Source organism: Ornithorhynchus anatinus, chromosome 14 (assembly GCF_004115215.2).
Source record: "Ornithorhynchus anatinus isolate Pmale09 chromosome 14, mOrnAna1.pri.v4, whole genome shotgun sequence".
In the NCBI taxonomy this organism is placed as follows: domain Eukaryota; kingdom Metazoa; phylum Chordata; class Mammalia; order Monotremata; family Ornithorhynchidae; genus Ornithorhynchus; species Ornithorhynchus anatinus.
The window spans coordinates 3,760,352-3,775,506 of NC_041741.1; the positions used below are offsets into that span (position 1 = coordinate 3,760,352).

General features: G+C 50.4%; 1 protein-coding gene across 1 annotated transcript in view; it reads left to right on the plus strand.

Annotated features, from left to right (window-relative positions):
- Positions 1–1,319: 1,319 nt before the first annotated feature.
- Positions 1,320–15,155, plus strand: part of NID2 (nidogen 2) — a 38,001-nt gene continuing 24,165 nt past the window's right edge. Inside the window, exons 1-3 of the mRNA XM_007663133.3 lie at positions 1,320–1,622; positions 3,253–3,561; positions 8,464–8,696. Coding sequence (XP_007661323.2) covers positions 1,365–1,622; positions 3,253–3,561; positions 8,464–8,696 — 800 coding nt within the window. The 5' untranslated portion in view covers positions 1,320–1,364. The remainder of the gene's footprint in view (positions 1,623–3,252; positions 3,562–8,463; positions 8,697–15,155) is intronic.

Here is a 15,155-nt window from a genome sequence, read left to right on the forward strand (position 1 = left end):
GTTTAGTACAGCGTAGCGAGAAGCAGCATGGTGTAGTTGGTAGAGCACGGACCTGGGACTAAAGTCAGGAGTTCTGATCCCAGCTCTGCCACATAATAATAATAATAATGGTATTTGTTAAGCGCTTCCTATATGCCAAGCACTGTTCTAAGCGCTGGGGTAGATAGAAGGCAATCAGTCCCACGTGGGGCTCGCAGTTTTCATCCCCGTTTTACAGATGAGGTAACTGAGGCACAGAAAAATGAAGTGACTTGCCCAAAGGCACACAGTTGACAGGTGGCAGAGGTGGGATTAGAACCCATGACTTCTGACTTCAAAGCCCTTGCTCTTTCCACTAAGCCACGCTGCTTCCCCTCTTGCCCCCTGTGAGACCTTGCACAAGTCACTTCACTCCTCTGGGCCTCAGTTCCCTCATCTGGAAAATGGGGATTGAGATTGGGAGCCCCACGTGGGACAAGGACTGTGTCCCTCCCCATTTCCATGTATCCACCCCAGCGCTTAGTATAGTGCGGGGCACATAGTAAGCGCTTAACAAATACCACAACTATTATTATTTTCTGTGCTTCAGTGAACTCATCTGCAAAAGGGGATGAGGACGGTGAGCCCCACGTGGGACCGGGCCCGCGTCCAACCCCATTCTCCTGCGCCTCCCCCAGCGCGTAGCACAGTGCGGAGCACATAATAAGCGCTTAACAAATACCACAATTATCATTATTATTCTCTGTGCCTCAGTGAACTCATCTGCAAAAGGGGGATGAAGACGGTGAGCCTCACGTGGGACAGGGCCCGCGTCCAACCCCATTCTCCTGCGCCTCCCCCAGCGCGTAGCACAATGCGGGGCACATAATAAGCGCTTAACAAATACCACAACTATCATTATTATCCTCTGTGAACTCATCTGCAAAAAGGGGATGAAGACGGTGAGCCTCACGTGGGACAGGGCCCGCGTCCAACCCCATTCTCCTGCGCCTCCCCCAACGCTCAGCACAGTGCGGGGCACACAGTAAGCGCTTTAACAGTGCTCAGTACGTAGTAAGCGCTTAACAAATACCATTATTATTTAAAACAAAAACCTAGTAAGCGCTTAACGAATACCATCATCATTATTTAAACCCCCCAAAAATCCCCTAAAAAGGGGGAGGGGGCGGCCGGGGCCGGCTCCTCCCTAACGAGAAGCAGATGCGGGCCTCGGCGCCCTGATTGGCTGCCGCCCGGGTCTCGCCAGCCAATCAGTTTTGCGGGCCGGGGGCCAGGGCCCCTCCCCGCCTCGGGGCAGAGCGCGCCCACCGCGCCCAGTGCCTCCCACTAGCTCCCAGTGGCTCCCACCGCCCCCCACCGGCCCGGACAGCCGCCCCCAGCCCGGCATGCCGGGGCCAGGACGGTCCCGCCTGATGCCCCTGCTGCCCCCGCTGCTGATACCCCTGCTGCCCCTGCTGCTGATGCCCCTGCTGCTGATGCCCCTGCTGATGCCCCCCGCCTTGGCCCTGCCCCATCAGGACCTGTTCCCCTACGGGCCGGCCCGGGCCGACCTCCTGCTGCAAGAAGGAGACGACGAGACCTCCCCCGTGGTCCAGCTGCGAGCCCCCCTGCCCTTCTACGAAGCCCAGTTCGGGAGCCTCTATGTAAGTGTCACCCCGTGCCATCCTAGAGGAGGGGACGGGGACCGTCTGCCCCCCACTCCGGGACGCCCCTTCGGCCGCCCCCGCCTCCCAGCTGGGCTTGGCCACCGGGCTCTCCGGGAGGAAGGGAGAGAATAATAATGTTGGTATTTGTTAAGCGCTTACTATGTGCCGAGCACTGTTCCAAGCGCTGGGGCAGATACAGGGTCATCAGGTTGTCCCACGTGAGGCTCACAGTCTTAACCCCCATTTTACAGATGAGGGAACTGAGGCACAGAGAAGTGAAGTGACTTGCCCACAGTCACACAGCTGACAAGTGGCAGAGCGGGGATTCGAACTCATGAGCCCTGACTCCAAAGCCCGTGCTCTTTCCACTGAGCACGCTGCTTCTCCCGTGGGGCGTCGGGGGCCTCGGGGCAGCCGGCAACATGGGGAGAGGAATAATAATGTTGGTGTTTGTTAAGCGCTTACCATGTGCAGAGCACTGTTCCAAGCGCTGGGGCAGATACAGGGTCATCAGGTTGTCCCACGTGAGGCTCACAGTCTTCATCCCCCTTCTACAGATGAGGTCGATGCGGCACCGAGAAGTGAAGTGACTTGCCCACAGTCACACAGCTGACAAGGGGCAGAGTCGGGATTCGAACCCGTGATTTCTGACTCCCGAGCCCGGGCTCTTTCCACCGAGCCACACTGCTTCCCTAAGAAGCAACCATGAAGACGCCTCCCTGCTGGGACATGGGCGGGAGGTCTCCGGAGGCTGTGGGGATGGAGAGGGAATTGGTGGGAAAGGGAAAGCCCCAAAGGCCATGGGGAACCTTAGCTCTCTTGGCTTCGCCCGGTGAAGAGGGGGTGCGGGGTAAACTGAGGAAGAGGATGCAAATGGGCTCATATGGCCGAACTGATTGGGAGCAGGGCATCCGGGCTCAGTCAGTCGATCCATCGATCGATGGGATTTTGGGCACTCGCTAAGCGATTGGGAAAATACAGCAGAGAGGGTAGATGTGATCCCCTTCCACGACGAGTTTACAGTCTGGATGGGGAGACGGACATCCAAGTAGATTTGAGATAAAGGAAATGTCCCGAGAAGTCCGACTGGACGAGTGGTGGTGTTTTTGTCCCCCGGGGGTATTGGGGAGAGGGGTGGGTTTGGGTTTGGGGATAGTGACCCGATGGGTGGCGGGCAGTTTGAGGATATGAGGTGGAAGCACCGGTCAATCAGTAATAGTTACTTAGTCCCTTCTGAGCATGAAGCTGTTCAAGTGTTCACTGCCTTCCAGGATTTTGAGTCTTATCTATAATGATAATAGTAGCATTTGTTAAGTTCTTACTGTGTCAGGCGCTACACTAAGCATCGGGGTGGAATCAAGTAAATTGGGTTGGATACAGTCCCTATCTCACAAAGGGCTCAGAGTATTAATCCCCATTTTACAAATGAGGTAACTGAGGCACAGGGAAGTGACTTGCCAAGGTCACATGGCAGACAAGTGGCGGAGCTGGGATCAGAACCCAGGTCCTTCTGACTCCCAGGTCCTTCTGACTCCCAGGTCCTTCTGACTCCCAGGTCCTTCTGACTCTCAGGCCCGTGCTCTGTCCACTAGGCCATGCTGAGTGATGCTTCTCCATCTTCCTCCAGGTGGGAACCAACGGCATCATCTCCACCCAAGACTTTCCCCGGGAGACCCAGTACGTGGACGATGACTTCCCCACAGACTTCCCTGCCATCGCTCCCTTCCTGTCAGACATCGACACGAGCAACGGGAGGGGGAAGGTCTACTACCGGGAGGACGACTCGGAGGAGGTGTTGAGCCAGGCCGCCCGTTACGTTCACATGGGGTTCCCCAGCACCGCCGCCGGCTTCACGCCGACCCGGGCCTTCGTCGCTACCTGGGAGGATGTGGGGGCTTATGAGGAAGTGACCCGCGACCAGCCCCCGTCCAGTCAGGTGAGCGGAATGGCTGCGGCCCTGTTCGATTTCACTGGTTCCAGTTCGTGCATTCATTCGATCGTATTTATTGAGCGCTTGCTGTGTACAGAGCGCTGTACTAACCGCTTGGGAGAGTACCATAGAACAATAAACAGACATCTTCCCTGCCCACAATTAGCTTACAGTCTAGAGTGGACTTTCCTTAGGAAACCGGAGAATCCGTTTGGTTGGAAGAGGCTGGGGGAGGCGGGAAGGTGGGGCCCTTCTTCAGGTAAATATTCTTAGGGCGGTAAAAGTGGACTATGGGGGAAGACTATATTCATTCAGTAGTATTTACTGGACACGCAAAGGGTGCCAGGAGCTTAGGTGAGTATAATGAAATCAGTGTGCAGAGCTCTTGGCCTCAAGCGGCTTACAGTCCAATGGCCATATTTGGGGACAAGCTCTAGATACATAAATGCAGTTCTCATTCTTTTCAGACTGCTCTCCACTGAGTCCCAAAGTCCTTAGCTTTGGCCAAGATTGATCCACAAAGAACATTTTGAATGTACCCTTTGTGTGTGGGAGAGTTCAGAGAGAAGGGTTCCCTTCTAAAGTTTTGGGGTTCCCTAGAAACAAGGGGCTCCTGGCATGCACAGTGTCTAGGTCAACGAGTTCATGCTGGTAGGGTTCAGGCCGGCCTTGGGAGATTCCAAGCAGCAGTGGGTTGGAGTGTTTGCCCAGCTGAATGGGAAATGGAGGCCAAATCTTGGAATCTCCTCTCCCTCAAAGGGAGAGTGTTGGAAACTGGTGACCCCGACCTCAGATTCTTTCCATGCAGGTGTTAGAGCCACAGTTCTGCAGCTGCCGGTTCTTGAGGCATCAGGCCAACTCTTCCCAGTGCTTCTTGGCTCTAGAAAGGGGATAAAAATCTTCCCAGGAAGCTAGACTGACTCTTCTCAGGGCACAAAATTATTCCCGAGGGATTTAAGAAAATTCTTTGTCATTAATTTTCCCAAAAAACAACAGGCTTGGAATATAGAGTTATTTCTAAAATCAAAGGTTTGGACATCCCTGAGGAAGGCAGAAGCATTTCCAGTGATAAAAAGTGAAAAAACAGAATGCATGTCAATGTGTACGGAGGTTTTTTTCTTTCCTTTCTCTCACATGGCTGACTCTGAGGGACTCGATGATAATGTTGTACTTCTGCCAGTCTCAGGAGGGCTATGTGTGAATTAATGAGGTAAAAAATGTTTTATGATCCTTGGAGAATGGCAGTCTGGAAATTCACTGTTTTAGGTTGCCTGTGGGTTTCTGTTTTTTTAGTGTGTTTTTTTTTTTTAAAGTTTGGCCTCTGCCTCTCTCTCCTTGTTGTAATTAAAAATAACTGGTAAATCATTGACAGTGGCTTTGGAATTTCCATTGTGGTTTCCTCTTAAAGGAGATGATAATTAGATCTGGTCTGGACTGGAAGGCATTGTTTCAAGTACTCTGTGTTAATGGTTCCTGAGAAAACTCCGAAAAATCTCCAGCTGTTATGGGAAGGAGCTTTGTTCACAACTAGGCCGGATCATCCAGCTAGCCAGCATGGCTATCCCTTTCCCTTTCCCAGGAAACCAGTTCCTGACCATGGAAACCAGTTCACGACCTGCTTTTTCCATGGATGCTGATAGTCAATTGATGAACACTTACTGTGTGCAGAGCACTGTACTAAGAACTTGGGAGAGTACAGTACAACAAAGTTGTTTTTATGGTATTTGTTAAGCACTTACTAGGTTCCAGGCACTGTACTAAGCGCTGGGATAGATAGAAGGTAATCAGATTGGACACAGTCCCTGTCCCATGTAAGGCTCACAATCTATCCCCATTTTACAGATGAGGTAACTAAGGCACAGAGAAATAAAGTGACTTGCCCAAGGTCACAGCAGTCATGGGACAGAGCTGGGATTAGAATCCAGGTCCTTGACTCCCAGGCCCTGGCTCTAATCACTAGGCCACGGAGTTAGTAGACACATTCCCTTCCCACAGCGAGCTTACAGTCTAGAGTGACGTAGCACGTGGCGTGGTGGCAAGGGGCCCCAAAGCTGTCACCTTCTGACAGCTGCCCTGTCCGACAGATGGACCATCGGCCCTGCCCGGAGGCTCTGAAGGAAACCTGTGAGTTTGGGTGCCCACCTGGTGCTGGTAGCGGCAAAGGGGCCTTGGTCCCAGACTGTAGGGAAGCGAGGAGAGAAACCATTTTCTACAGAGAGAATGGAAAAGAGACCATGCCCTGGAACCCCAAGTGCGAATTATAGACCAGGCCAGCGATGATGGGGTGATGATCTCGGAAGACGTATTCCCTCGCGAGCTTTTCAAGATGGATCGACTACCTTCTGGATAGCTGCTCTGACAGTATCACTGACATTAACGATGATCTGAGCCAGGGTCGCGATCGCCCAGTTTAGGAGCTATTGTGCCAGGCTGGACCGTGGCTGTTTCGCGCACAGAGGGCAGCATGCAGATCACGATTCAGACTCTGGGGTGGTCTATGGGGCAGGCTGGCTCTCTCAGTTTTGCCCTGTTTCGTGTTTACGGCACTTGGTGGAATAGAGCACCTTTGGGAATTAGGGAACGTTCTCCCGACCACCTGCATCATTCTGGACTGAGCGCCACCTGGGTTTGGAAGAGGTGGTTGTGTGCATGACGTGGTGTTGGCAGACTGATCATTCGTCCATGTATATCCCGGTTAAAGTCCGCTGACCTTCTGGTCTTCCCCTGTCTAGTGTGGACACCTTTATCACATCCACTGTTTTAATTTTCAGGGGCCCAGCCTCCCGCTACCGAGTTTCGTGGCTTGGAAGGGGCTCCCGTATTTGTGGGAATCTGGGAAGAGAACAGCTGAGAGGCAGTGTGCCCTAGTGGATAGAGCCTGGCCCTGGGAGTCTACTGTGTGACCTGGGGCAAGTCAACTTCTCTGGGCCTCACTTGCCTCATCTGCAAAATGGGAATTAAGTACGTGAACCCCATGTTGGGCATGGACTGGATCCGGTCTGATTGTGGTGTATCTACCACTTAGAACAGTGCCTGGTGCCAATTCACTCACAGTCATTCAGTAATATTTATTGAATGCTTACTGTGTGCCAAGCACTGTACTGAGCACCTGGGAGAATACAGTGTAACAATATAATAGACACATTCCCCACCCACGAGTTTACAGTCTAGAGGACGAGACAGACATTAATATAAATAAATTATAGTTGGGGACATAACTGTTGTGGGGCTGGGAGGAGAGACTTATAAAGGGAGCAAGTCAGGGTTATGAGAGAGGGAGTGGGAGAAGAGGAAGGGGGGACATAGGGAAGGCCTCTTGGAGGAGTTGTGCCTTCACTAAGGCTTTGAAGGGGAAGGAGAGTAATTGTGTGTCGGAGGCAGGGTTGGGTGAGAGGTCAGCGGAGTAAGTGCTTAACAAGTACCATAAAAAGAAAAAAACAAACAGAAAAACCCCAGTGGAAGCAATGAAACAGTGAAGGGGGTCTGAAGCCTCCCCTATCACACATCCTGTCCTACCTAGGTTCGGTCAACCTCTGCAAACAGCCTTTCGTTGTGTGTCCTTAAGACCTCTGCCTCATTTACCATAATGTCCAAGCCCAGCACACCTCTGCCTCTTGCACAAAGATGGGGGGCGACAACAGCCATCTCAAGGGCGTCGGTGGTTGCAAGGAGGGTCTCCAGCACGAGTCTTCCTCGACGCGGGCTTCCGCAAAAATGCAGTGCCCACGTTTCGGGAGACCTGGGGCGTCTTCCGGCCTCTCGATCGGCTTCTGGTTCTCAGTGAGAGCAGCACTCCCCTCAGCAGGCCCCCCCCCCGCAGCAGGCCTCGCCCCCACAGTTGTCTTCCGTCGGAAGCTCCTCTCCGACGCGGGATCCCGACGGAGCGGAGGCCGGCGACCCTGTTTGGCAGTCCTTCTGAGAGTTTTCCTCCTCAGGATGCTGGACTGAGACAGGGAGGGTGGGTCTCTCGCAGAGCTAGAGAGCTAGGAATTTCATGACCTTTCCGGTTTGGCACCGAGCCGATCCATGGCCCGCGGCAGCCGTTCGGGGAACGGAGGAGCGCGGTTGGGGCTCGGAGTCTGAGGGGCCTGAGGGGCCACGGGGGAGACTCAGAGGAGGGAAATTGGATGTGGCCCAGTTCCTTTTCAAAGCTGCAAATCCTTGTCCGAGGGGGAGGTTTTAGGTCAGGAGTGGAAAGAGCCCAGTGACCGATTTTAAGCAACTGAAAAGCCATGCGGTTAGTGGATAGAGCCCGTGCCTGGGAGTCAGACTTATCCAGAAGTGAGGAACAAAAACTCCTCACTCTTGGCTTCAGAGCTCTCCATCACCTTGCCCCCTCCTACCTCACCTGCCTTCTCTCTTTCTACTGCCCACCCCCTATACTCCGCTCCTCTGCCGCTCACCTCCTCACTGTCCCCCATTCACGCCTATCCCGCTGTCGATCTCTGGCTCACATCCTACTGCAGTCCTGGAATGTCCTCCCTCCTCACCTCCGCCAAAATAACTCTCTTCCCCTCTTCAGAGCCCTACTGAGAGCTCACTCCTCCAGGAGGCCTTCCCAGATCGAGCCCCCCTTTCCCTCTGCTCCCCCTCCCCTCCCACCCTCTGCTCTTCCGTCTTCCCCTCCCCTCAGCATTGTGCTCATTTGTATATATTATTACCCTATTTATTTTGTTAATAAGGTGTATATCTCCTTGATTCTATTTATCTTGATAATGTTGTCTTGTTTTTGTTCTGTTCTGCTTTGCTATTTCCCCCCGTTTAGACTGTGAGCCTGTCATTGGGCAGGGATTGTCTCTATCTGTTGCCGAATTGTCCATTCCAACTGCTTAGTACCGTGCTCTGCACATAGTAAGCGCTCAATAAATACTGTTAATGAATGAATGAATGTGACCTTTTCTTTTGCAGCTGAACACTTTTCAAGCCGTTTTGGCATATGACGAGTCTGATGCCTACGCCCTCTTCCTCTACCCCGCCAGCGGGCTCCAGTTCTTCGGCACCCGACCGAAGGAATCGTACAATGTCCACCTGGAGCTGCCGGCCCGAGTGGGTTTCAGCAGGGGAGAAGTCGACCACCTGAAGCGGGAAGGCCCCCACTTCAGTGTCACTAGCACAGAGCAGTCGGTGAAAAATCTCTACCAGTAAGTGGCGATTTATTGTCGTTAGGAAAAGCTCTCCGAGTTAGTGGTGACTGTCTGATGCAAAGTCCTTCCCGGTAAGTGGTGGACGATTTTTACAATGGAAAGTCTCTCCCAGCTTGTGGTCTTTGTCCATTTAGTTTGGTAATTCTGAAGCACTCGCTATGTGCCCATCAAGATGATGATGATCATTGTGGTATGAGTTAAATGCTTACTACGCACCAGACACTGTACTAAGCACTGGGGTAGATACAAGACAGTTGGGTTGGACACTATCACTCTCCCACATTGGGCTCACAATCCTAATCCCCCTTTTACAGATGAGGAAACTGAGGCACAGAGAAATTAAGTGATTCATCTGGGGTCACACAGCAGATAAGTGGCAGAGCTGGGATTAGAACCCAGGTCCTCTGACTCCCAGGCCCGGGCTCTTTCCACTAGGCCATGCTGCTTCCCAGCCGCGAGACTAAGCACGAGTAGATATAAGACAATCACATCAGACTGTCCCCTTTGGGAAAGAGAAAGAGGCTGTGGTTGGCAATTAAGCACTTGCACAGGGCCAGGTGGAGGGCAGGCGATCTGATTGGGCACATTTCCTAGGAGAAACCTTTAGAAATGGAGAAGCATGTGTGGGTGGCCATGGAAGTTGAGTGGTCACTTACACCTGGGATTAGGGGACATGGGTGAGGGCCGGGGGCATAGGGTAGGGGGGACCCTAGAAGGCATGAGGGGAAAAAAAACAGTTCACCTGGAAAGTTTCCCAGCCTGCTCCTGGCTGGGAGAACTAAGGCACCCCACCAAACTCCCCGGCCTGATGTTTTTTTTTCCACAGCTTGGCAAGGGGGCAGCAATGTCTTGGTCCCACCAGACTCTAATTCTCCCTGGGGGAAAAGCTGAGTTTGGGCCAAGAAACCTCCTGGGGCTGGATCAACTCTCAAATGAGCTGCAAAGCAGCCGAGAAGCAGCATGGCCTAGTGGATAGAGCAAGAGCCTTGAGGCTGAAAGACCTGGGTTTTAATCCCAGATCCACCACGTGTCTGCTGGATGACCTTGGGCAAGTCATTTCATTTCTCTGGGCCTCAGTCCCCTCATCTAGAAAATGGGGATTATAATTGGGAACTCCATGTGGGACATGGACTGTGTCCTGAGAAACTTGTATCTACCCCAGTGCTTAGTATAGTGCCTGGCATGTAATAAGCACTTACAAATACCATTTAAAAAAAAGTCAGTCATATTTATTGAATGCTTACTGACTGACTGATGTCACTGTCCCAGATAATAATGTTGGTATTTGTTAAGCGCTTACTATGTGCAGAGCACTGTTCTAAGCGCTGGGGTAGACATAGGGGAATCAGGTTGTCCCACGTGGGGCTCACAGTCTTAATCCCCATTTTACAGATGAGGGAACTGAGGCACAGAGAAGTTAAGTGACTTGCCCACAGTCACACAGCCGACAAGTGGCAGAGCTGGGATTCGAACTCATGAGCCCTGACTCCAAAGCCCGTGCTCTTTCCACTGCACCACGCTGCTTCCCCTGATGGCAAAGCCTGGACTGAAACTTAGATCTCCTGACCCCTAAAGCCACTTTTTTTTTCTTGGGAAATGGGAGGGGAAGAGCCTCAGTTGTATACCATTCAGTGTATTGTTATATTGTACTCTCTCAAGCACTAGTATAGTGCTTTGCACAAAGTAAGTGCTCAGTGAATACGATTGAATGAATAAATGAATGAATTGGCTTCCTTAGGCCTTTCTGTTCTCTGCGGCCCTGGTCTGGATCCCGGCCTTTCCTCTGACCAGATGCTCCTTGGTCTCTGTTTTCGGGGGGCTTCTTCCAAGGGACTTTTCCTCAGAAATGTTTGTTCTGCCCTTCTTTGTCCACTCTGCCCCCTCCCTCAGCTAGTCCCGTGGCTAAGCCCAGTAGGCCAAAATGGCTTCTCACAACTTCACGTCTAAGAAACCGTGACTGTGTCCTACACTGAGGAAACTCAAAAGGGCTATCTGTCCCTGGTTCGTTATTCAGTCATTTTGTGGGCGTTTTCCTGAAATGGTGGCCCGGGAGCTCATCCTGCTTTCTGGAAAACTCTGCAAATTTTCTGAGTCTCTGGCCAGGAGCTTTTTGAATTTTGGTTCTCCGTTTCAAAATGAGCTTTACCTTCTATAGTGGCTCCCAACTCAGCATAGTGGGTTTTTTTCCACTTCCATAATTTTGACATTTCTCATCCTTGGAAGCCCATAAAAATTTCCATGACTGGCTGTAAGCTGGAATTTTGGAGCTGCCACACTTCATATCATAGCTTATTCCATCTTCTCCGGCCTTTCCTTTATCTCCCCCAATTCCTCTTTGCTTGCCAATAAGGCAGACATCTTGTAAACACAGCCCGTGTACACAATTGAGGAGCAGAGATCAAGATCTTTCCATGTTATCTCTCCCTCAAGTCAGGCAGTAAAGATCCTTTCTATTGAAGAAAGGTCAGCTCCATAGAAATCCGGGAGGAGAGAATAAGTGGCTTCAGCTGGGGGTTAAGAGAGCACTTACTCATGTTGAATCACAGAATTGCTCATTAGGCATTTTATTTACCCTTCATCTTTTCTGAGTGAGTTTTGGGGAAGCAAGCTTTACTTTTCCATAAAAGATACCCAGGCTTCTTTATTTGCAAAAGTTTGGGCTTAACATGCGAGAAACCTCATGCATAATAGTCCCAACTAAGAGGTGTAATTGTTTCTTTCTAAGAGATGATTCCTGGACTCTGTCTTGTTTGTGGCAAGATTCAGGAGAAAGCTGGGGAAACATACAATTTTTTTAATGGTGAAAACTTCATTCTTCAGGGGAGAGACGTGGTAACATGAACTCACTAAGCACCATGGAGGTTTCCAAGTCCCAGTTAACCCTCTTTTTCTCTTTTGTTTTTTCTTTTTTTAATGGTATTTGTTAAGCACTTATGTGACAGGCACTGTACTAAGCAAAGGGGAAGATACAGGCTAATCAGGTTGGACACAGTCCATGTGTCAGGTGAGATTCCCAGCCTTAAGCCCAGTTTTCCAGGTGAGGTAACTGAGGCCCAGAGAAGTGAAGTGACCTGCCCATGGTCAAACAGCAGATAAGTAGCGGAGCCAGGATTAGAATCCAGGTCCCCTGACTCTTAGGTCCATGCTCTTTCCACTTAGGTCATGCTGTTTTTCCATTTCCATTAAGGAGCTTTGTTTTTTTTCTCCATATTTTCTAGCTTACATTTCCAGAAGATAATTTAGTTACATTGAGCTTGGCCGTAACACATAATTTCCCTTTGCTTTTGGACTAGAAAGTTGTTAGGGAATGTTGCCCAGCTTGCCCTGTTCTGTCAGGAGAAACAGCTCATTCATTCATTCAATTCAATTGTATTTATTGAGCGCTTATTGTGTGTAGAGCACTGTACTAAGCACTTGAGAGTATAGTAAAACAATTAGCAGATACGGTCCCTGTCCTCAACTATCTTACAATCTAGAGGGAGACACAGGCATTAAGAGAAGCAAATATGACAGATATGAACAACAGAAGTGTTGTGGGACTGGGAGGGAATATGAATCAAGGGAATGAGTCCGGCTGATGCAGGGAGCAGGAGAAGAGGAAAGGAGACCTTAGTCGGGGAAGGCCTCTTGGAGATGTGCTCGCATTCCTCGCATCCGTCTCCACGGCCTAGGATGGGGGTGAGAACACAAGCTTTCCTTAATGTGGGGTTTTGTGAGGACGCCACCCTGGCTTGCACCTCTTTGCCGGGATACCGTCTTATTCAGCTAGCCATCTTGCCAGGTGTCCTAGGGAAATGTGGGTAAATGTGCTGCACCATCTCAGAGTTTGAATGATATTTTTCTAGGGCCAATTCCCCTTGGATGCTCAGAACAGGGTTTTCTGGCTTGGGAAGGGTTGGGGGAGGGGGGGATTTTTGCCAGGTATTCTTAAATTTTAGCTTTCTTTTTTGAAGGAAAGGTTAGGCAGAAGTGTTAGAACTGTGAGGCTCTTGGGAGTTTCTTTGGTCTGAGCCATCCTCTGGAAATAAACTTCTCATCCCTGTTAGGTGAAGTGAATGACTTCTTTGAGGGCTTCAGACAGGGTACAGAAGAGGGCCCTGTCTGAGGCTTTCCTTTTGGGGCGAGTTAGAGATCTTCCAGGGCTGAGGGCTCGTCTCCATGAGGACACCCGCTTCCTAGCCCACGATAGGCACAGTCTGTAACAAATGGACTCCCTGACATTTGATGTACTTTAATTGGATTTCTTCTTTTCCTTTTAACAGAAAGATTGCTGAGAGGGGAATTTAGGCCTTATTAGCACCCGGCTCTCCTTATTCAAGGAAAGGCTGAAGACTTCCTTTCTGGCCTGGCTCATCGTCAGCCACAGTGATATGGGGAATGGTGTAATTCCTGGGGACCATCCACCCAATCAGGCCAGGCCTGATCACTGGGGGTGTCCCCTCTGAAGCTGGCTGCGAAATGGGTGTGAATTCAATGGATAATTGTTAACCTTCCACTTCTGTTTGGTTGGGTAAACACAGCCTCTGGCCCCCCTGTTTCCCTAGGAAATGATTGCTGGCACTGGAAAAAAAAAACACCCCAAACCCTCGCTGTGACTCAGTGTAGAGAAAGTTTTAGCAACAACTAAACTAAAAACTCCATTACTGCATGTTGATATAAATGACTTTGTTAAATAACAAGGGGAAAATGCAGAAACTTCTAGAATGAAAGGTTTTTTCCAAACTCTGTGCTGTAATTTGTCATTTTAGGCTGAACTTAGGTAGTTTTCTTAGAAAATTAAAGTCAAATTCCTAGGGCAAAATGGCCATTTTAAAAAATTCTTCATAAAATAATTGAATGAGTAATATGATGATTTTTCTGTTTCATACAAATTTCAAAATAGTAATTACAAAAGAGACAATCTGTATACAGTAAGTACTTAACCTGTGCCACAGTTATTATCTGCAGTTTGGCTAGAACGCTCATGGCCCATCCTTCTACCAGTGCGTCAACTTTGCTGGGTGTATTTTGTATTTTTTACTTTTATGCTATTTGTTAAGCGCTTCCTCTGTGTCAGTCACTGTTCTAAGCACAGGGGTGCGTACAAGTTAATTAGGTCAGACACAGTCCCTGACCTGCATGGGGCTTACAATCTAAGTAGGAGGGAGAGCTGGCATTTAATCCACATTTTACAGTTTGAGAAAACTGAGTAATAATAATAATGTTGGTATTTGTTAAGCGCTTACTATGTGCCGAGCACTGTTCTAAGCGCTGGGGTAGACATAGGGGAATCAGGTTGTCCCACGTGGGGCTCACAGTCTTAATCCCCATTTTACAGATGAGGGAACTGAGGCACAGAGAAGTTAAGTGACTTGCCCACAGTCACACAGCTGACAAGTGGCAGAGCTGGGATTCGAACTCATGAACCCTGACTCCAAAGCCCGCACTCTTTCCACTGAGCCACGCTACTTCTCACTTATCTGAGTCACAGATAAGTGAAGTGACTTGCCCAAGGTCACCCAGCAAGCAGTTGACAGAACCGGGATTAGAACCCAGGTCCTCTGACTCCCAGGCCTGTGCTCTATCTACTAGGCTAGGCTGCTTCCCTGATGCTTCGTGGTGGTGTCCGTCTAGGTTCTTTTTATTTTTAATGGTATTTGTTAAGGGCTTACTATGTGCCAGTCACTTGACTAAGTGCTGGGTAGATACAAGCCTATCAGGTTGGACACATCCCTGTCCCACATGGGGCTCACAGTCTTAATCCCCACTTTACAGATGAGGTAACTGAGGCCCAGAGAAGTTATGTGACTTGTCCAAGGTCATACAGCTGACACATGGTGGGGCTGGCATTAGAACCAGGGTCCTTCTGACTCCCAGGCCCTGGCTTCATCCACTAGGCCATGCAGCTTCTCCTTGAACACGGGCTGCCTCCTCACCCTGCCCCACACCAAGGGAAATTGGTTCTCTCATACCTGCCGTGTCCACCATCCTTCCGGCGCTGAGGCAAACCCAGCCCACCCAGGCTCGCCATGAGGCGGAACTGAGGCTACTCCACTACCAATTCTTGACCTGTTTATCTTGTGTCTTCCCCGGCGTTTAATGCAATGCTTAGCACACACCAAAAGTGCTTAACCAATACCATCATCATTGTCAGGGAAGGGGTCCCCTGTTCTCAGAGACCTGCCTGCCCCCAGACTGAAAGGGGCGCCGGCGGTGAGGGCTCTCGGAAGAGGGGCTGCGGCCCAGGGGAAAGAACCCGTGTCTGGGAGACCGGGGCCCGAGGTTCGGCTCAGCCCCCAACCAGTGACGTGACCTTGAGCGAGTCACTTAACTGCTCTGGGCCGCCGATTCTTCCTCTTGGAAATGGGGAGGTGGTGGTTATTTTTTTTTAAATGACATTTGTTAAGTGCTGACTTTGTGTCAGGCACTGTTCTAAGCCCTGGGGTGGATACAAGCAAATCAGGTTGGACATAGTTC